General features: G+C 46.8%; 1 protein-coding gene across 1 annotated transcript in view; it reads right to left on the reverse strand.

Annotated features, from left to right (window-relative positions):
- Positions 1–22346, reverse strand: part of IGF2BP3 (insulin like growth factor 2 mRNA binding protein 3) — a 1069372-nt gene that overhangs the window by 517281 nt on the left and 529745 nt on the right. The window contains exon 7 of the mRNA XM_086941758.1: positions 10807–10941. Coding sequence (XP_086797884.1) covers positions 10807–10941 — 135 coding nt within the window. The remainder of the gene's footprint in view (positions 1–10806; positions 10942–22346) is intronic.

Here is a 22346-nt window from a genome sequence, read left to right on the forward strand (position 1 = left end):
ACAGATACAAAGAAAAACACAATAGCAACAAAGTTACCATCTGTAACACACAAGATCCCAAGAAACCGTTAGCATAGACGACGTGGAAAAAAGGGAACTGATGCCATCACGCCGACGCAGGCCTAATAAGGAGTCTGTGACGTCAGACAGTCGCGCGAGATGCCGTGCTCCTATGACGTCTTCCACGCCGGTGTGCTACAAAAGAATTTTCCGAACGTTGCTGACGTAGGGGGGATATTCACAAGATGAGGAATCCACTGGCAGATGTATCTATCAGAAGAATTACCTTGAAGATTCCATTACATTGTACCATTTTCTTTCAAAGGCAGTTTCTCCGAGGGGCTCACAGAATATAAACTCCTTTCCAAATCTGCAATTAGTAAAAAATTTGAATCTTCTGCAGATTTTGTCTGTGGTGTTTCCACTTTTTATTGGGAATGTAAAGGAGTATGTATTTCCAGTTTTAGACAAGCGAGTCACGCATCCTATGTATTGTTTAATTGCTTTGCATTTAAAAAGGAACATACTGTGTGTTTAAATAGTTACATTTTGGAATACTCAAAATAGGTTTTTGGAAAGACCTTTTAATGTTCGCTATATGCAGGACAGAACCATTTAACATTCAAACAAGGGGGGGGAGAATGGTGACTTTCTAGTCTTTCTTTTTGGTAGATGCGGGTGTAGGCTACACTGTCAATACCTTTTAGTTGGTGCGAATGAAAGACTGTGAAAGTATATCAACACACTTCCTTTCACACAATAAAGTCTCTCACACAATCACATGCACCAACACAATCACACTATCCTCACTCTCTGAAAAAAAATCTCTACTCCAAGAAAGTAAGGAGTTTGCCTTTCCCTTGGCCGGCATCCATCCAGCTGGACGTCAGACATGGTTTTCTTCCTCATCTCCCCATTATGGTCCCTTCCCTCCCTCCTGTTCTTCTATGCATATTGAATGCACTAGCAACGGATGTCACTGTAATGTAACTGATGTAACGCTGTAACATGTCTTCATCCTCATCGCTATATAAAACTCCAATAAAATTCATGCTTGAATCAAATTTAAAGGACTATAATTTTAGCATTTCCCGCTGAGCAGGAAGGAATATGCTACTTACCAGTATGCATCTGTTCTTGGCATGTAGGGCTGCTGACATTCATATCTGTGCATAGATCGCCGCCTAGTGTTGGGTCCGGATGATTGCACATTGTTGTCCTGGAAGAGTCTTCGAAGTATCACGAGATCGGTGGCTTCACCCCTGGACTACAGTGCGCATGGGCATCCTGTCCATCCCCAGATTGCTTTTCGCCATTGTGGAGAGATGGAGTGTAATACTGAAAGTGATGACCATGCCTGAAAATGATTCTGAGTGCTACAGCTGCGACAGGCACCAGGGAGGAGGGCGGGCGATATGAATGTCAGCAGCCCTACATGCCAAGAACAGATGCATACTGGTAAGTAGCATATTCCGTTCGAGGCATATGGGCTGCTGAACTCATATCTGTGCATAGAATAAATAGCAGTTACCTCCTTAGCAGCGGTTGCCCGTGCCAGCTGCAGCAGTCTGAAAGTGAGTTCTGAGAACAGCTTGTCCTACAGCGGCTTGCTGTTTGGAGTGTACATCTACGCAGTAGTGTTTGGTAAATGTATGTATGGTGGACCATGTGGCTGCTCTACATATATCCTCTAGAGGAATGTTACCTAGGAAAGCCATGGATGCCCCTAGTTTGCGTGTGGAATGGCTCTTGGGGGGGGAACTGTTAAAGTGCGTTTAGCCTTGTGATAACAGATTTGTATGCATTTAACAATCCATCTGGCTATACTGGATTTGGAAATAGGGTTGCCTTTGTGTTGTGGGGAGAAGGCAACAAACAGTTGTTTAGTCTTTCTAAAGTCTTTTGTCCTGTCGATGTAATACAGGAGAGCTCTTTTGACATCTAAGGTGTGCAGTGCCCGGTCTGCCACTGAATCTGGGTTTGGAAAGAAAACTGGCAGTTCTATGGTTTGATTAATGTGGAACTGCAAGATCACCTTAGGCATGAATTTGGGGTTGGTGCGCAGCACTACCCTATTATCATGAATTTGTAGGAAGGGCTCTTGAATTGTCAGGGCTTGAAGCTCACTGACTCTTCGTAGCGATGTGATGGCTATCAGAAAAGCCACTTTCCATGTAAGAAACTGTATCTCACAAGAATGAAGAGGCTCAAAGGGTGGCCCCATGAGCCTGGTGAGAACGATGTTTAGATTCCAGACAGGCGAAGGAGGGTGTCTGGGAGGGATCACTCTTTTGAGGCCTTCCAAGAAGGCTTTAATGGCAGGCACTTTGAAGAGGGAAAGATGCTGCCTGTTTTGACGATAAGCTGCCATGGCGGCCAAATGTATCCTAATGGAGCTATACGCCAGATTGCAGCGATATAGATGCAGCAAGTAACATATGATGTTTTGCGTGGACGCAACTAGCGGATTAATGTCATTGTTGGAACAGTAGATGACGAAACGTTTCCATTTGGCTGCATAGCACGCCCTAGTTGTAGGTCGCCTTGCCTCCTTGATGATGTTCATACAGTCAGGGGGCAAGTTGAGGTAGCCAAACTATGACCTCAGGAGCCAAATCGGAAGGCTCAACTGTTGCGGATCTAGGTGCTGAACGTCTCCATGGCTCTGAGTGAGGAGACTGGGCATGAGGCGCAGCCGTTGGTGAGGCACCACTGAAAGTTCCAGGAACGTGGTGTACCAAGCCTGCCGTGCCCACGTTGGAGCAACCAGGAGGAGCGTCATGGAGTGCTGCCACAGTTTGCGCGCCACTAGCGGTATGAGTGGGGCTGGAGGAAAAGCGTACGCAAATCTGCCGGACCAGTTCATCCGTATCGCATTGCCCTGAAACTGTGGGTGTGGGAACCTGGTGGCGCAGTTTTGGCAATTTGCTTTCTCTTTTGTGGCGAAGAGGTCGATCTCTGGATGACCCCACTGCTGGAAATATGGTTGGAGCACTGAGGGGTGAATCTCCCACTCGTGCATCTGATGACTGTGCCTGCTGAGCAGGTCCGCCATCTGGTTGTCTTTGCCCGGGAGATGTTCCGCCATGAGGAAGATGTTCCTTTGGATGGCCCACTCCCACATGCTCTGGGCTAGGTGAGATAGCTGCGGGGAGTGTGGGCCTCCTGGTTTCTGGATGTCATACATGGCAGTCATGTTGTCCGTCCGGATCAACACGACCTTGTTGCACAGGTGCAACATGAACGCTTTCAGTGCCATGAAGATTGCCATCAGCTCCAAAAGATTGATATGCATCTTTTGCTGCTGTGCCGTCCATAGTCCTTGCACAGTGTAATGGAGGACAAGTGCTCCCCAGCCCTGGAGAGATGCGTCCGTCGTCAGCACTATCTGTGGGACAGGCTCTTGGAACGGTCATCCCCTGCAAAGGTTTTGTGGATTCCACCAATGCAGAGAGTTGTATGCACGACCGGTCACCAACACTAGGTCTTTCAGATGCCCATGAGCCTGGTTCCACTGTCGTGCTAAGCATTCTTGAAGGGGACGCATGTGCAGCCTCGCATGCGGGACTATGAATATGCAGGAGGCCATCATACCGATCAGCTGCATAAATACTTGCGCTGGGAGCGATTGTTGAGGCCTGAACTTCTGAATTAGCAGCTGCATGCTGTTGACTCTGGCAGAACTTGGCTGCGCTGTTGCCGTTAGAGTGTTTAATGTTGCCCCTAAGTACTGTTACACATGAGCGGGCTGAAGGTGCGACTTTTGGTAGTTTAGTGAGAATCCTAGACTGTGTAGGAGGTGAATTGTGCGTGACATGTGGCTGGCACACTGCTGGGCCGACTTCGCTTGAACAAGCCAGTCGTCCAGGTAGAGATAGACATGGATGTGTTGTCTTCGAAGGTGCGCAGCCACAGTCGCTAAGCACTTGGTGAACACTCTGGGGGCAGTGGTGACCCCAAAAGGCAGGACCTTGAATTGGTAAAGCTGATTGTTGATGGTGAATCTGAGATATTTCCTGTGACTTGGGTGAATGGGAATGTGGAAATATGCATCCTTGAGGTCCAGGGTTGCTAGGAAGTCGCCCTGACTGAGCAATGGTAGGACCTGCTGTAAGGATAACATATGAAAGTGTTCTGACAGTATGTACTGGTTGAGGGGTCAGAGGTCTAGAATGGGCCGCAGGGAACCGTCCTTTTTTGGGATTAAGAAGTACAGAGAGTACACCCCTGTACCTTGCTCTTTTGCAGGCACGAGCTCTATTGCCCCTTATTGCAGCATGGAGAGTACTTCTTGCTGCAATAAGTGCATGTGCTCTGCGAACATAGGACGGTGCCTTGGGGGTAGGTTGGGGGGAGTGGAGGTTAGTTCTAGACAATAGCCGTATTGGATAAGTTGTCTCACCCACCTGTCTGTGGTAATGCCTTCCCAGACTGGCAGGAACTGCAGGAGTCTTCCCCAGACAGGTGTTAAATGGTCGGGGGCAGTGACAAGGCGTCACTGTTTGTTGGGAGCGGAGGGTCTGGCATTGTTATTTCTACGTCCTCTGCCCTTGGCGCTGTTCCCACGATATCCACCCCTGTTATTCTTTGTATAGGTGGTTTGCGTGCTCCCTTTGCTATACTGGGCTTGCTGTAAGGCTTGTCCTCTCGAGGCTCCCCTATTACCGGAGCGACAAAAGGAACTGCCTCGAAACTACTGTGACTGCAGAGCCCCCAAAATTTTTGCTGTCTGTGTCCTTTTAAATTTTTTCGAGGGTTGTGTCTACCTCGGGACCAAAAAGGAAGTCAGGGTTAACTGGCTGGTTGAGCAAAGTTGTTTGAATCTCTGGTTTAACCCCAGAGAGGGGGAGCCAGGCGTGACGTCTCAACATTACACTAGTGTTAATGGCCCTAGCTGCCGTGTCCGCCGCATCCAGTGCACATTTGATGGATGCATTAGAAATTAACTTCCCCCTCCTGTATGATCATTTCTGCTCCCTCTTTATAAACATCAGGCAGGTGTTGCAACAGCTGTTCTAATGTGTCGTAGTGAGCCCTATCGTATCTAGCCAATAGGGCCTGTGTATTTGAAATCCTCCAAATATTAGCAGCCTGTGCTGCCACCCGCTTTCCTGACGCCTCCAAGATCTTTGATTCTTTGTACGGAGGAGGAGCATCACCACTAGTTTGCGAGTTCGCCCTCTTGCGAGCATTGGCCACTACGAGGGAGTCCAATGGGAGCCGGCCTTTGATGTAGGTAGGGTCCACGGGAGCAGGCCTATACTTTTTTTCAATCCTAGCGTTGATAACGCTTGCCTTTGTGGGCTCTTTGAAAATGTCCACAGCATGTTTGAGGACTCCCTTTAGCATAGGCAATATCTTTGCCGATCTTTCAGAGGTGGAGAAAGTATCAAATAAGAAATCTTCTTCCACAGGTTCTGCGTGCATCTCTACGTCATGGTTGAGGGCTGCCCTTTCTATTAAAGCGTTAAACGCCGCCGTGTCTTCAGTAGGCGAGGTTTTGACATTGTAAGACTGAGTGTCCGGTGCAGCTTGTGGATCGTCAGGGACTACAGCATCAGTCCATTGCTGAGGTTCCTCCTGATCAGTGTCAGCCTGATAAGTGAATGCCGTCTGACCGTATTCATCACCCACGTCCTCCTCGCTTTGCGCTGGAGAATATGCGATTTGTTGTGAATAGCTCTCAACATGTTTAAAGAGAACTGGTGAGGTGGTCGAGTCTTTCTTCAGTTTAAGAGGGATTTTATACGCCTCCAAGAGATGTTCAGGAGCGATCTTCCGTTTATGGCTGGTGAGCCTGCCAGATTCCGAGTCGATGAAGAGTTTCGACTGGTTGTCATACGAGGGTTCTTGGAACACAACCCCCTCAGGATTGGACTTCGAAGGCGCGGACACTGTTTTGGATGGGTCGGTGCCTTTGTGGTGTTCGAGATGCTTGACTCGAGCCGTCGGTGGCAGACCGTACTTAATTGGAGGGTGACCTGTGGACGGGCCGACCTTCTTAAAGCTTGCCTTAGTGTTCAATCCGAGCTGCTTTGGCGACTCACTAGCATGCCTGATTCCTTGCATCGACTCGAGCTCACGGTGCGTAGCATGTACGGCCTTGGGCGTCGATGCAATATGCTGCTTCGGGTCGGTTTTGGTCTTCGACTCGAGAGCTTTGCCAAGTAGCGGTTTGAACGCTGAAATCTTCGGCTCAACAGCCTTCTTGGTCTGGAGACCTTTGGTCTTGTCGCCATGCTTGGGCGTCGACGCAGACTGCGTCGAGGTGACGTGCTTGACTGTAGAGCCTGGCTTTGGCGCCCCGGTCTTCGAGGCGGCCCCCCCTAAGGGTCGCCGACAGTCTTCGACTTGACCGGCGTCGACGTGTCTGATGGCGTCGATCCGATGATCACCTTTAGTAGTTTCGGTTTCGGCTCTGTAGGTTTCGGTTTCGAAAGATCAACCGATGGCTCCTTTGAAGCATTCTCAGCTGGGCCTGGACGCGGGGCTATAGAATGTGGAGTAAGATCTTGGCTAAGGCCTTCCGGTGATGCCTCGACCTGAGCCGTAGGGAGCGTATTGTCAGTATTAGGCCCCGCTACTGAGGTTGGGCCTGGCTCATCACTGGAGTCATCATCGACGGCCCGATGGCCTCTGCGTCGTCCCCTACCTCGATGACGTCTTCATGGAGGTAGTCCTCATCCTCTTCGTCCACATCGAAGTTGGAGTCATGCTCCGACGCTGGGTCCGACTGCTCGTCAGGATCTTCTTCGTCGGCGCCTTCTTCGTCACCGGCCTCGAAGATGTTGACCGGCTCGGGCGCAGACTTCTGCGCTGACTGTCTTGCTGCGCGTCGAACTCGAAGAGTCTTCTTGGACCGGAACTTCGAGCAGGCCATATAGCTGGCCTCGTTGTGGTCCGGGGATAAACATGTATTGCACACTTTGTGCACATCAATGTGAGTGTATTTAGAATTGCAGACGGGGCATCGTTTGAACGGGCTCCGTTCCATCGTCGTCGTAGTTTGGGCCTTTGGTGTCAAAAGTCAAAATCTGCCTTCGACGTCCGGTTCGAAGAACTGGAGAAAAACAGGCACCGAACGAGACAATACCGACGCCCCGAAGGCTTTTTGGCCTTAGTAAAGAGTTATAACAAAGTTTCCGAACTGGAGTCGAGAAAGTACATCCGAACCCAATGGCGGAAAAAAACAATCTGGGGATGGAGAGGATGCCCATGCGCACTGTAGTCCAGGGGAGGAGCCACCTATCTCGTGATACTTCAAAGACTCTTCCAGGACAACAACGTGCAATCATCCGGACCCAACACTAGGCGGTGATCTATGCACAGATATGAATTCAGCAGCCCACATGCCTCGAACAGAGGTGAACATATTTTACAGTAATATATGCTCTCTAGTAGAAAGAACACAATACAAATTGTTCAGTAGTATGCCAGTGTTGGGTCCCATGTTTACAAATCAGCTCCAAGAAATGAAAGACTGGTTTATCCAAGCCAGGTTTTCTTGTCAAGCAGTATTTTGCATACCTGAGCATGTAGTTTCTATTTCCTTGCACGAGTGTGGACACTCAGTTACATGCATGCAGTGCACGGTTGCTTCCCCCCCCCCCCTTAAATTTTAGCCATGTTGAACAGCAGTTGGGCTGCTGTACAACATAGCTAAAAGACATTGGCAAAGCCAATTGCTCTCACACAGGCAAGATCTATTGGCTTTGCCAATGCTTGCTAATAACCCTTCCACAGACTTGACCAGCCAGCTTCTCTCTCCCTTTCTGGGAATGTATACCTGAGTGAGGTAGCAAGGGTGCCATGGGGCCTTAATGAAGGCAAATAGTTGGACACTCAAAGGCCTCATTGTCGGGTGATAAACTGAAGTGGAGTTTCTGCTCTCAACCAGAGGCCCCGGTGACATTGGACGGGCTGTACCAGTGATAATTACATCCCTGGACAGCATAGCAAGCTTCATTCCCCCCCCCCCCCCGCTTGGTTTAGCCACCACCATCGAGAGGTTGGCGTCAGGCGTAGCTATGGTTCAAAGGCCCCTAATGCAAGCACAGCATCTGGCCCCACTGGTCACACTAGTTGCCTTTAAAATAAACCAAAATTCGGGTGTTTTGTCCCTCTACCACTCTGTGCCAGAGTTCTCCTGCTGCACCCTTGAGAGCTTGGTGTTACATGATGATCCGCTGCCACTGCAACCCCCCCCCTCCCCCCACCCCGAGTTCAGTTGCATGAATACATTGTTCTTGGTGAATTCACCTAGATGACGGTGGAACCAGAGAAAGCCACGAGCCCCAGTGCAAGCAAGAAAAAGCACCACACCAAATGGTTTGCAAGTGACAAACAGCCATGTTTTGCTGCGACGGGCCGCTCACAAACCAACGCACCAGGGTCATGGCACCACTGCACCTGCGGCACTATAGCTGCACCTATGGCCAGAACAGCTTTTTAGCACACCCAGACATCCATGGATAATATCCTAGTGAGCTTCCCATTCCACCTCAGCCAGTTTGTTTGATGTCAATATTAATTACATTTTGACAAAATGTGTGTGTGTGACTGAATGGCATAGATAGCATACTGCAGGAGCCACTGGGAAGCCTCTCAGCAGAGTACACATGAATCCAAAGTATCAAACACCATCTACGGTGAAACGATCCACTATCACATGAGGACCTTCAAATAAGTTGCGAGAGATGCCCTCTACAAAACCTATTGTGTTGTATAATATGTTGCTCCAGCTATAATAAGAATGTAGCCCACATATACGCCACACAACCTCTGACTTGCCTCTTCTTTCGCTGATTGTATCAGGCCGGAGCAGGAAAGTTTCTCAATGCATTTTCTTTTATAAACACTCCCACTTTAGTCCATCAGATTACTAGAAATGTAACGCTTGTCAAAGAAATACAGTCTTGAATTTTAAAAAGCACTTAATGTCTAACATGATATTTGTATGATTTACAAGCCAGGTATCTTAATAGCGCTGCACTTGCATGGGTTTTCAGCCAGAGTCCACCCTTGGCACAGCTACTCCAGCCCAGTTAATGTGTTGTCTTGTCCCCCTTTACCCCCAGGGTGGTGCCGCCTGGAGCTGCAGGGAAGCAGCCACTGGCGTCTAAATGCCCAGGAGGAGTGTGATCTGTGCCAGCTTACCCAATGCTATGGATGGTTACTGCCAGTGGAATGGCTACTTATGCAATGTGGCACAGTTGGAATATGGCATGACACTATGCCCAACCAGTTTGACGCTGGCACCACAGATCAAGAAGCACATCTTCCTGGGCTCTACATCCCACCCTGGTACTGCACTAAGCTGGCTATAATTAGCACTGCTGTTGAGCTCACTTGCTTGGTCGGGTCAGTATGCCTAAAAAGTGGCTCGTCCTGAAAGTTACTCGCCATATCGGGTAAGCGAGTAGATTTTTCAAGGCGTGTGTTTATTCCCAGGCATTTGTTCCTTGACTGCCTCCCGTGGATATAAATATAATATACTTAATTAAATCTAGCATTTAAAGGGCACACAAGTCATTTATTCAGGTGCATGTTTCTAATATAAAGCAGACTGATTAATTGTGTTATGCATTGCAACAGGATAATCTAACTTGCTTGAATATATTCATTTTGTTTCTGCACAGTTTGAATCCTCTCATGTGATTTTTTAAATAATGAACAAGCTTCAGAAGTTATTTTTATTTCTCACTTCTTGTTTAAAAACAATTAAGTTTTCATAGAATGTAAGTACGTTTGTCTGTAAGGGCTTGATTACTAATGGTTAAATGTGAAAATGTTAAACATAGTTCAGACCCAATGTATAAACTAGAACATAGTGTTATAAGGAAGACCTTTTATAGCCGATATTTGATACTGATGGTTATACAGACTTGTAATAACTTTCCTTCGCAGACGTCTATAGGAAAGGCACATCCAGACTTTACTTATCTGCAGACTTGAAAGGCAAGAATAGCATATGCTGTTTCTTTTCTTAACTTTTATTATATTGTTTAGAAGGGGTATGCGGGTGTGAACCATCGTTAAAACTATGCCTCTTTGGGTCCTAGGTTTAGGTAGTTTGTGGAGGAAAAGGGGGATTGAAGATGCCAAGAAGCTTTAGGATATCAACATAATGCTGCATTTTATTTTTATTATTCTGCCTTCTAATAAGTACCATTGACACAAGCTGTCTATTTTTTAATAAAAGTTACTATTCGTATTGTGAGCACTAGGATAGGATTTTGATTTTAATAAATCGAAAATATATTCCTGGATTCCTAGTGTTCTTGAGTGTGCCTATCCATAGTGAAAAGGGATTTGGGTTCCACTAACAATACTTGTGAAATCTCACAGGACTGATTGTTACCTAAAACGCACAACACAAGTATTGCTAAGTGGGTTGAAGGATGCTTTCCATCCACCAGGATTTCTGTCTCAGGTTGGTGTATTGATCAAGTCCTTAGGGCAAGCGGGTCTAGAAAACTCACCTTCAGGCTGTGTTCTGGAAAGCAATCCAGAATACGCATTGCATTTGCCCATGTGCTCCCACTATTCTACTTATTATCAAAAAATCCAATCAATACTATTGTGGCTTTCCAGACACGTGTTTCATTATGACTAAATTAAGAAGTTCAAAGGCATGGTGGACTGTGCAGCTGGTTGAGGGAGCAAAGATCAGTATGGAGTCCCTGACACAATAATAGATAGTAACAGCACAGATAAGTGTGGGGTCTGTCCATGTTCATAGCTTCAAAAGGGCCCCACCAGCTAAATATGGTGAAACAAGATTTATAAAGTATAATCTTTACTTACAATTTCGTATCTTGGGCTTCCTTTTGCATGATGTCCATAATTACTTTACAGGCTGCTGAACATCCTTCTGGAGTTGAGTGAAGGGTAATTGGTTTCTCTGCCGCACCCGCATTTTCCTTTCGATGAATATCAATTCTAAAAAATGTAAAAATAATATTTAGTAATGTAGCCTTTAATCTAAATGCCTGCCAAGCTATTAAGAGGCAGGGAAGATATACTGAAATATGAACAAATAAAAAATAGTCCAGAAAACAATGACTGCCACTAGCAATTATTTTTCACAAGTTATTTTAGTTTTAAATTATTAATGAAGTAACTGTACTTTGTCCTTCCAACGACTATATGTTAAGGAAAAAGAGATCTTACTTATCCATTTTAGTAGAACAGCCTGGGCATGTTTGTTAAATGAGACTTAGATTAAACATCCGTTAATATATCAAAAGCAGATGGTATCAGCTTAACCAGTAGGTTCTTGTGCTCCCAAACAGACTTTCATCTCAAGGCTTCTGCCAGAATATCCAGTAAAGTAAAAAGCAAAGAGCTACAGAATGTACTATTTAAGGGATATTGTGATATAATGAAAGCCCCGCCTCCTGTGTTCTGTGAAATAATATTAGTTTAACAATGTCTACAAGTACTAGACCAGAACCACTGGGAAAAGAACCAGTTAATCGCACAAGTATTACAGATGGATCAGGGATAGATGCTGCACTTTAAGTTACCAATAAACCAAATGTTATATAACACAGTTTGATTGCAGAATAAAGATAAGGGGGTTCTTGTGTCAAGTCTTGCGCGTTTTCGCTGCCATCTTGAAATGGACGGGAATGGACTGAAAAACAAGGAAATGAATTGGCGTGAGCACTCCAGGTCCACACTAAGTAAGGGCCATATTATAATGCAATTCGAGGCATTTGAAATAGTTTATAAGGGCATGAAACCGTGGTAAAGAACAGTTACTTGTGCGTGTGGACATTTTTTGAAACTTGATGGGTGGTTGGTTTAATTGATAGAGTATATGTCTGGTGTTGGACAGGCCACATGAAGGGCTTGCTCCCTCCCCGCATGACCAGGCCCGAGCCCGGCTCCTCAGATGTTACACGCAACAACCACCCGTTTCCCGTCTCCTATGGGACCCCTGCCCCTGAACATCTCCACCTCATGGGCCCGATTCCCTACCGGCCCTCTCGCCCGGCCTGGGCGCCATCTTGGACACAGCACCACGAGGCCGCGTGGCCTCCGATCGACCCTAACCCTGGGCCTGGCCAGGCCCCGACATCCCGGCACCACCATCCACCCAGGAGGTGAGCGGACTACTTGGCAGGTCAATGGGAGAAAGAGGTGTCGATGGTTCTCCCCCGCCAGGTGCCGATCGCCCCCAGCTCCCCCAGGCGCTGGCTCCACCCCCCTGCTGGGTGTCTGGACTCCCTCATCCCGGACCTCCCGACCTCCAAGTGCGAGGGTCCGGACATCAAAGGGCGCCAGACCTATAACTGGGGCAGCTCCAGAGCAGGAAGGCAGTTGTATCCTGGAGTCGAGAGACGCAGAGAAGAACTCATCCTTGACGGACTACTGGCGCTGCCGTAGCCCTGCCTTACGAACTATCATCCCGCCTGCCGGCGCTGCCGCAACCTTCTGAAACCTTCATCGTCGTCGGGACCTGCTGGCGTGGCCGCGGACCGTTTGTAACTACCACCTTCATACCTATAACTGGGGCAGCTCCAGAGCAGGAAGGCAGTTGTATCCTGGAGTCGAGAGACGCAGAGAAGAACTCATCCTTGACGGACTACTGGCGCTGCCGTAGCCCTGCCTTACGAACTATCATCCCGCCTGCCGGCGCTGCCGCAACCTTCTGAAACCTTCATCGTCGTCGGGACCTGCTGGCGTGGCCGCGGACCGTTTGTAACTACCACCTTCATCGGGACCTGCTGGCTCCGCCGCGGACCGTCGCTACCTTCAACCATCCCGGGACCTGCTGGCTCCGCCGCGGCCCGATCATCTAGAACGCCGAGCGCGAGGATTGTGAGCTATTTCATCTACCTGATTGGTAACAAGACTGTCCCGCTACCCTTTTCCCAATCCAGAGACCAGAACCGAGGGGACCCCTGAGTCCAGACCTCCTTGTACCATTTTCTCGTACTTAAAGAATTGCTTATAAAGTATCGTTGAACCTTATCCTTGTGTGGTGTACGTCTGTGGGGGGGAAGTTACTTGTCTGTACGATCGCTGGAGACGGCTCTCCCCGGAGACCGCTCCCCTTATCCTCGGCCGACCCTCCCGGTCCGCCTAACATCTGGGGAACCAGATAGGTGTGATGTGGATTTCCCTGTAGTCCATCAGAAGATTTGTAAGAGATTCATCCAAAGTGAGATGGGGTCTGTCTTGAAGGAAACAAATAGCCTATGATTCAAGGAAGGCTCAGAGGAGGAGAATTGCTATGTATGTGATGTCATGTAGGAGGTAAACACCTAAAAATCTTTTACCAAAGGATAAATAGCAGAAAGATTTAATGCTTCTGATTTTCAGGAAAGGGGTGCTCAAGGTGGCAAAAAGGAAAGGGTGTTTTGAACAGCACGCAGGTGTCCTTAGCGGCGCACAGGGGATCCCACATAGTGGAATTGAGAATTTTGAATGTGAATTTACAATTGAGAAAGGCAAGTTTGACAAATGTATATTGGATCTAGAGAATGAAGATAGTTTAATGGTTTCAATTACGAAATGGAGAAATCAACACCAAGAGATGTTAAGACTCCTTTGGGAGAGGAGACGATACAAGACATCTGCACAGTGCAGATTGCTAACCACTAGGGCAGGTTTATAAAGGAGTAAGTTAGAACAAGTTTTGACAGGGAGGTACGGGCAGTTACGAAAGCATTGTGTTCTTGGCCCATTACAGGTGACCTGTATCATTCCCAATTTAGATGCTGAATGGATAGCTTTATTTAAATTAAATAGGCAGGCACATAAGGCTTTTGAGAGGCCATTAAAGCAGAGCCAGGATAAACTGTTCGATATTCTTGGGCCACCTGAACAAATTCTCGATATGCTAGAAGGCACATATGAGAGAAATTCACATTGATACAGAGCTTTTGAGGGGTTGGAGTCTAACAGTGATCTGCCTTTTAGGAAATGGGAATGCAGGTCTAATTGCATGGAGAATTAAAGCTATTTTGAGGAGTCTGAAATTGGGTGACATGGATGCGGAAGATGTTTCCAGGCCTCAGAGTTTTTCCCCTTAGCAGGGAAGGTCAGGAAGAGGGACAGAGGAAGAGGATCAAGCTCTGGAGGATCACAATGTGCTCATGGAGATTACTTCTGGTTATTCCCTCTTAAAGGTATAGCAGGGAGATACACTGGAGTTTGTAGGGATGCCATTCCAAAAGGTGGAACAAAGAGGGTTGTAATGTAATGTACACTTGTATAGCGCAGCTGTCACCCAACAGGTATCCTGGCACTTAAAGATTACCAACCAGCAGGGACAGAGCAGAATTGTCCAAGAACACTTATCTGGGGAAAAGTCTAGTTTTCAGTTCCTTCCTGAACCGAGACAGGGCATTCAGTTGCCTAAGTTCCAGGGGTAGTGCATTCCACAGCTTGGCTGCTGTGTAGCTGAAGGATCTTCCACTCATTCTGACCTTTTCTGCCCGAGGGACATAGACCAGGTTCGCAGAGGCAAAACGCAGGGATCTGGCAGGGGCATACCATGCAAATTTCCTATGTAGGATTTTAGGCCCAGTTGTGTGTACAGCCCTGTGGACAATACAGAGTGCTTTGAAGTTTACTCTCTGAATAACAGGCAGCCAGTGGAGATCTTTTAAGGCCGAAGCTCCACGTGGCCGGGTCAATGCCAATTTAGCGCCATAGTCTGTATTCTTTGTAATTTCTTTAACAAGGAACCTGGAGCACCCAGAAGGAGTGCATTGCAGTAATCAATTCTGCTCAGGACGATACTCAGTACCACTAAAGATCTAGCAGAAGTGGGTAAAAACAGGAGGATCTTCCGGAGAGCTCTGAGCAGGTGACAACAAGTGCTCACTGTTTTGTAAACCTGCCAGTCTAGTTGTAGATGGCTGTCCAGGATCACTCCCAGGTTACGTACTGTGTTGGCAGCTACACAGGGATTATTGAGCGTATCTGGCTAAAAGTCTGCTGAAAGAGGGCGTTGAATTTTGCCCGACGTACAGCACATTACTTCAGTTTTTTCCCCAATAAATTGTAGGGAGTTTTTCTTCAGCCACGCTGCTGTCCTATGTAGACAATTATGACATTTTTCTAAAGAGACTGCATTATCGCCATCCATCGCAAAAATAAGCTGTGTGTCATCTGCGTAATTGAGGACATCAATGCCGAAGGATTTTATTAAGCTGATGAGCGGGCGAAGATAGTTGTTTAACAAGATTGGTCTTATGGCCGAGCCCTGAGGAAATCCTTGTTTGACATCCCTAAACTGAGAGGTAAACGGCAATAGCGTCACTGCCTGCTGTCTGTAAGTGAGATAGGAATGCAGCCAATCTCTTGCCCCCCCCCCCTCCCCCCCACAACACCCAATTGCTCCGGCCTCTCAAACAAAATCCGATGGTTGACTATCGAACGCGGCTGACATGTCAAGCAGCACCAAATAGGCTGCTTGACCACTGTCAGCCCGCATTCTTAGGTCATCCAAAGCTGCAACTAAGGCAGTTTCGGTTCCATGTGCGGGGCGAAACCCAAATTGGACCTCGACCAGCAGTTTGTTATCCTCAATGTATCTTGAGAGGGATTTTGTTACAACCCTCTCCACAATCTTAATTGGATAGGGCAGCAAGGAAATTGGTCTGTAGTTAGCGGGGCATTGGGGATCCAGAGACTCCTTTTTCAACAGCGGGGAGACAACTGCTTTTTTCCAACAGTCCAGAACTACAGCACTGCTTAGGGATTGGCAGCAGATATGATAGAGGTAAGGGAAAGGTTTGCTGCCAAAAAGTTTCCAAAATTATGGGGGCGACGGTCCAGTGGAGAACCTGAAGCGATACCAACAGCAATTGCATTAAATTCCTCTAATGAGGGAACCTGGAAATGGTTCAGTACTATCGCATGTTCTCTCTTTTATATCCCAATTTATTAGCATGTCATCTCCGGTATCATGGTGACTAACGTCATTTTCCCGATGGTTTAGGACTATTTAAAATTTTACTGATTTTCACCTCCAAGAAAGGAACCACATCATAACATAATTCCTGTGATGCTGGAATGTTAGGCTTAGCATGGTCTGGATTAGCCAGACCTTTCACAAGGTCAAAGAGGGTTTGAGTCTTATTAGTGGACTGTAGAATAGTCTCCTCAAAATATTTGACCTTGGCCTTCCCCATCAACTCCTTATCTACTTTGTCTGATTCCAGATAATTACTCCTCCACTTCCTCACAACTAGTCTTCATGGACCTAAGTTCTTCGTTGTACCAGGGAGCTGAGGTTTTTTTTGGCTTTTAACTTTCCTCAGAGGTGCTAACTGGTCCAGTGAGCTAGTGATCTGATGACAATTTCAGGTAATTCCCTTCCACCGAATCGTGCAAGGTATAACTGTCATCCACCAGCAGGGGGGATGGGGGGGGGGGGGGGGGGGTCTGATAGTGTAGTTATTTTGGACCAAGCCCTCCTAGTGTGAGTAGATGACCTGTCGCCATCATGATATTGAAGATTATCGACTTTTATGGTGAAAGATTAAAAAATGGTCTGTCCAGCATTGAGGGAGTATTTCCTTTATAACTAGGTTATTTTCGTCAGCGAAAATAAGTCAAGCACATGGCCCTTCTGGGAAGTGGGTTGTAATACCAGCTGTTGTAGATTTACATTCTGACAAGCCTAGCAACGTTACTTAACCCCTTCGACGCGGATGACGAGCTGGGCTCGTCATGGCGTAGCCCGCTCACACGCTGATGACGAGCCCAGCTCGTCACGTAACATGCGTTTTCGCAAATGCCAGCATGCGAGCGGAATTCCGCTAGCGCGCATGGTGTTAACAGCTGTATCTAAGCTACCATTCTCCCATAGGTTGAAATCTCCAAGAACCAATAACTTAGAGTGAGAGTTTGATAAGTTTTATATAATATCAATTAGTTCTTGGTAGACATGGCTGGCAATCCCTGGAGGTCTATAACACAATAGGCCAGTATACAGGATGCCCCTAGTACCTATGAGTGAAAACCCTAATGACAACTCCAGGAATGTCCTCTGTGCTAAGTGGGGCTAATATTCCATATATCTTTATGAATATAATCCACTCCTAGCCTCTTCCATCTCGCCTAGGCTTATGATGAATTTTCTAGCCTGGGGGACAGGCTGAGCCTAACTCCACCTCACTGTCTATTCGTGTCCACGTTTCAGTAAGAAACACGACATCAAAGTCATAGTCGTCCAGTAAGGTGGAGATCTCTGCATGATGTTTATTCAGCGACCTAACATTAATCAGTCCACAGTTAAGACTTCCAAGCGGTGCCTTCTTAAAAGAATGCTTACCCGGCCCAGTTCCCTTTGCATTACCCGGGATCCCAACTCTCTAGATATCGATCCGAGCAAGCTCTTCTCTCGAATTAACCAAATGGGCAGCGTTTCCTGCGCTAAGAGCGTCCGAGGCACAGACGGTCTCGCCTTTGGCACGCGCGCTGCGCCCTTGCTTCACCTCCGTTATTTAGGGAGAGTGCAGATTAACAACTAGAACGCTACCCAAGATGGCGTCGCCCCGGTGACTCGCTCTGACAGACAAGTACACCAGCACATCAAGGGAGCGTGAAATGTGAGTGACTGTGTAGCAGCAATACAGGTAAAAAGTGCAAAGATGGCAGAATTCGTTTTTTTAAAAGAGCGTATTTAAAATGAGTACCGAAAAAACACACACACAATGTCCCCTGAAATTTTTGCAACCAAAGATGCCCAACACACAAAAAATTGTGAAACCTAACGGCTCTGGTAATTAGGTATCAACCGCGGGCTTGGATCACCTCCGTTATATAGGGAGAGTGCAGATTAACAACTAGAACGCTACACAAGATAGCGTTGACGCCGGTGACTCGCTCCGACAGACAAGTACACCAGCACATCAAGGGAGCGAAAAATTTGTAAAAAATCACTAATGGGATTTGTAAACAGCAACAGCAAAACAGGTAAGTTGTTGAAAAAGGGTGCTGTGCTGAAAGTAGAGGAGTGTTGCAGAGGTTTCGTGAGAACCATTTTTTTGGGTGAAAAAGACAAAGGATGGCACACTGATAAATTTAAGGGAGGTGAACAGATTTGTTCTGTTCACGCATTTCAAGATGGAAGATATTCATTTATTAAGGGATATTTTACAGGAGGAAGAAAGGATGGTAAAATTGAACTTGAAGGATGCTTATTTTATAGCTCTGATGAGACAAAAGAGTCCGAGATAGCTATAATTCTGGTGGAGGAAACATCTTTACCAATTTCAGGGTTGTCTTTGAGGTAATATGAATTTTATGGTCAATTGTGTCCCCTATCGTAGACCCCAACGACTCCATGTACGTGCTTCAAGTACATGTATGTTCCCTCCACTTCCAGCTATGAAGACGCAAATACATTTGCGTCCAACGGTAACATGTCCTCTTTCAGATCCACCATGAATGGGTCGGATATTCGGTTCCTAAGTATGCCTTGCCAACGTCTTTACATGGTGCACTTTTCATGTTTTACTAGCTCTGGTGAGTTAGGCCCTGATTCCTGCCATCGAACCCTTTCTGCCTTCTGTTTCTGAAAACTACAGTCTGCTGCTTCCTGACCTTTGCCTTACTCCCTGTGCGGCGAGCGGTGCCTGGCTCGGCCTGCCTGCCTGCCAAGACTGTATTCAGCCTTCAAGTTATCTGCTCCGCTCCTCGAAAATACATTCCTGTCTAGTAGTTTAGGAAAACATCCTTCCCAGCTGCAGAGCAAAGGGCCCGGCTTTCTGTCTCCATGCAAGTAATTCATAGCTCCTGTTACCATGGTAGGCCCATGGCCCCCTTGCTTTACACGTAGACACGTAGTCGCATATGCACGCACTAGCAGTCAGTATAGAATAGCCTCTGCCCGAGAGACCTTTCCTTCTAGATAATACAGTTCCTCAAACACAAGATATAGATATGATTTGGGTTTAGGTTGTTCTGACACCCCAGACTTCTGTCTCCTCATGTAGGGCTAAATGTCAAGTCCCCTTCACCCTCCAGTTCCACGTCATGCTGCTGCGCGCGCATCTCTGCCATGTATTTCTGCTGACACTGCAGGATTCTTCTATGGATCCACCCACCAGTGATACGTTTCAAGTGACGTTGTCTAGCACACACCTCCGTGTACGCCCTCATGCACGCCTTCTGTTACGTACATGTGTTCTTATCTCGTTTCTCTCAGCTGTTACGCCTTCTGCATCAATCTCTACTGTAATGCATTGACTATATATATGATGCTCTGTTAATAAAACATTGTACATGTCCATGTCCATTCCCTTCCTGAACCCTTGTGGTGATGGAACATGATACCTGGTTCGAACCAATTCCTTTTTAAGGAATAAAACCCTTACAAAACTCAGATGCCACGGACTCTGCCTCTTATTTTTGACTGAGTTATTCTTATTGAACTTTACTGCATAAAATTCCGAATAGGTAATTAAAATTTACCACATAATTGGCGCCCGAACAGGGACCCCTCCCCCACCTTACGCGCCGGCGGTGCGTTGCAGGCCGGTCCCCTGCCACAGCCGTGAAGGACAACTACGCGTACCCGCAGGATTTCCTGTATCTCCCTCAGGCCAACGGAGGTGACTGAGGCTGCGATCGACACCCAGACGAGGCGGTGAGGAGTGCGGAGGATCCCGACCAGAGCCTAGCTGAGAGAGCAAAGTCCGAGGTATTTAGAGGCCCACCAGTTCCGAAGTTCCGACGTACCTACGTCACGAATCGAGTCGAGTCCAGTCGAGTCCAGGGTCCAGTCCAGTGTCGAGTTTCCGAGGCCTTCTGTTCCGTGCTTCCCGGTGAGTACCGTTGCTGGGGACGCATCTAGACGGGTGCATTAATTTGTGTCCGGTCAGGACGGGTTTGGGTACACAGACCCGGTCTGCAATGTTTAGCGGTGTATCTGTACTGTTTAGCAGTATATCGAGTATGGAGGTAGCTAGTTTTATTCTAGTTATTGTTGTTCGTTTTTCAAAATGTTTAAATGTGTTTTAATGTCGTGGTATGAGTGATTGTTCGATCTACATTATCGTGTTTATTGTATTAGTTGTGTCCAAATCCGAGTAAGTATCAAGTACCGAGTAGCACGGCTGAAACATGCCGCTGTTCTCTAAATTAAGACAGATAGGAACTAGAAAAGGGATACTCGAGGAAGCTGTTCCCATTCCACCCAGGGACACTCCAGGGTATTTTATGTACCACAAACACGGCTTAGATGCTGTATTATATCTCGATATGTGGGTGGATTACACCAAAGATTTAGCAGAGAATCAGAGATGGCCCGCTACTGGGACATGGGATGCCGATTGCATCATGAGAGTAGAAGAAGCATTAGGGAAAAAGAAAGCCAGACAGTCACAGAAAGATGCCATTGAACTATGGCGTAAAGAATCACACAGACGTACAGAGAAAGCACTCAGAAAAGCAGAGAGAAGTAAAGAGGATTCAGACAAAGCCCGAGAAAACGTATTAGTTGAAGAGGGGATACGAGTGAAAGCAGAACAAGTAGACCGACAACGAAACACTCTTATGAATGGTATGTATCCTCTTCTGGCCGAGGGTTTACCTAAGGCCACTCCGGAAATACCGAAGGATCTGCCCCGTCCATTAGTTCCGACTAAAGTACGTCACAAGACCACAAAAGACCTTTTCCTTTCTTCTTATCTAGACGATGTAGCTCCCTCATATACTTCTGCACCTGCTCATGTACCCGTACCGCCTGCTCCTGCTGACATCTCCCTACCCCTACAGCTTCAGCTCCCAGGTCCGCAACTCCAGATCCCTCCAGGCCCGTTGCCCGCACCTGCTCCCGTTGTTCCCCTCGGTATTCAACAACTGCATCCATCAAATCCTTTTGGGACTGGCGCGGCCCAGGACCCAACCCAGCTACAGCAAGTACAGTCAGGTTATGCTCAAGCCTCCGGTTCAGGAGGTGCTACGGGAGGTTATCAAACACCCCCACAGATACACCGAATTACGATGAGAGATTTAGCAAAGGCACGGACACCGAAAGGCGTTCCGGCCGAACTACTTAGAAGAGAGCTTACAGACTGCAGATATGACCCAGTGCCTGGTACATCAGGCCCCATGTTATTAGCGTCCTTACGTTTGAGACGCGTTACAGACTATTTAATGTTACTACCAGGAATGCCAGAACACCTAGACAAATTGTACGATTTTATTAGAACAGGAGAAGGGCCGGATTCTGTTGCTGAAGCCATGTCACGTCAGAAAGTTGAGACTAAAGGTTTGTTAATGCGATTTTTGGTTAATTGCTTAATAAGGGAACACGATCAGGCAGGTTTTCCGCAAAGTGAAATGGATAGACTGATTAGATGGAGCCAGAACATGTCGGAGGGTAAACATGATAAGGAAAACCAAGTACATCATATGGTTAGAAAAGTCCGTAAAGAAATAATAGAAATACATGCCCAGCGAGCACCTGACGAAGATCTTTAATTAGACGATCCAACTTCCTCGCAAGAGGAGGAGGAAACAGAGGATCTAGCAGAACTTTCGCAACAGTCAGACAAAGGGACAATAGCATATGTAGGTAAGGGAAAATACCTTAAGAAAAGAATACGTCCAGAAAGCAAAAGACTTTTTCTCTCTGCTATATCAAATCCGAAATCTCCTGAACATATATTTCAGGCTACCGATAAAATACTTCAAGAACGAATGGGGTACCATGTACTCAAATTCCATGGATGAACAAGAATTGGCCAGGTCAGCAGTACAATGGGCTGACAATTCTGATAAATATAGTGATGACGCCTTAGCGCAGACCTTTTTGAACCTTTCCCCTGATGAACAGAAATTAGCTGGAATATATATGATTCAGCATCTCCTTACGTTGTTCAAAGGCCAACATTCTGATCCAGGTCCCCTACCTGATATTTTAATAGAGCTACTCTCGAATAGATGGAGAGGTCTAGGTACTGACTTAATAAAGGTAATTCTAGAACATCGGCACAGATTTAGTGCTTTCCTGAATCCGCAGTTTGTTCCAGCTCCACCCGTAGAAAGAAAAATGTATTACACAGACAGACAGAATCCCTTGCGAGAAGTGCATCCAGTCAGAAATGATGATAATACCTTTAGACGTGTGTTTGTGTACACGCCCATAACAAAAATGGAACTATTAGAAATGAAGAAACTAGTGCCTAGTCACGATAAAGACCCTGCAGGTTTCCACCGTGAAATAAAAGATATGTTACTCATGGGTGATTATACCTATCCCGACATCATGAAAATATTGAAAGTATTATTGCCTGCCGGTATTTACGAGAAACTCAAAGAAAAAGAATGGGAGGTGGGAGAGCAAAAGATTGATTGGGCTGCATTAGAGA

The sequence above is a fragment of the Lissotriton vulgaris genome, chromosome 10, assembly GCF_964263255.1.
Source record: "Lissotriton vulgaris chromosome 10, aLisVul1.2, whole genome shotgun sequence".
Taxonomy (NCBI): Eukaryota; Metazoa; Chordata; class Amphibia; order Caudata; family Salamandridae; genus Lissotriton; species Lissotriton vulgaris.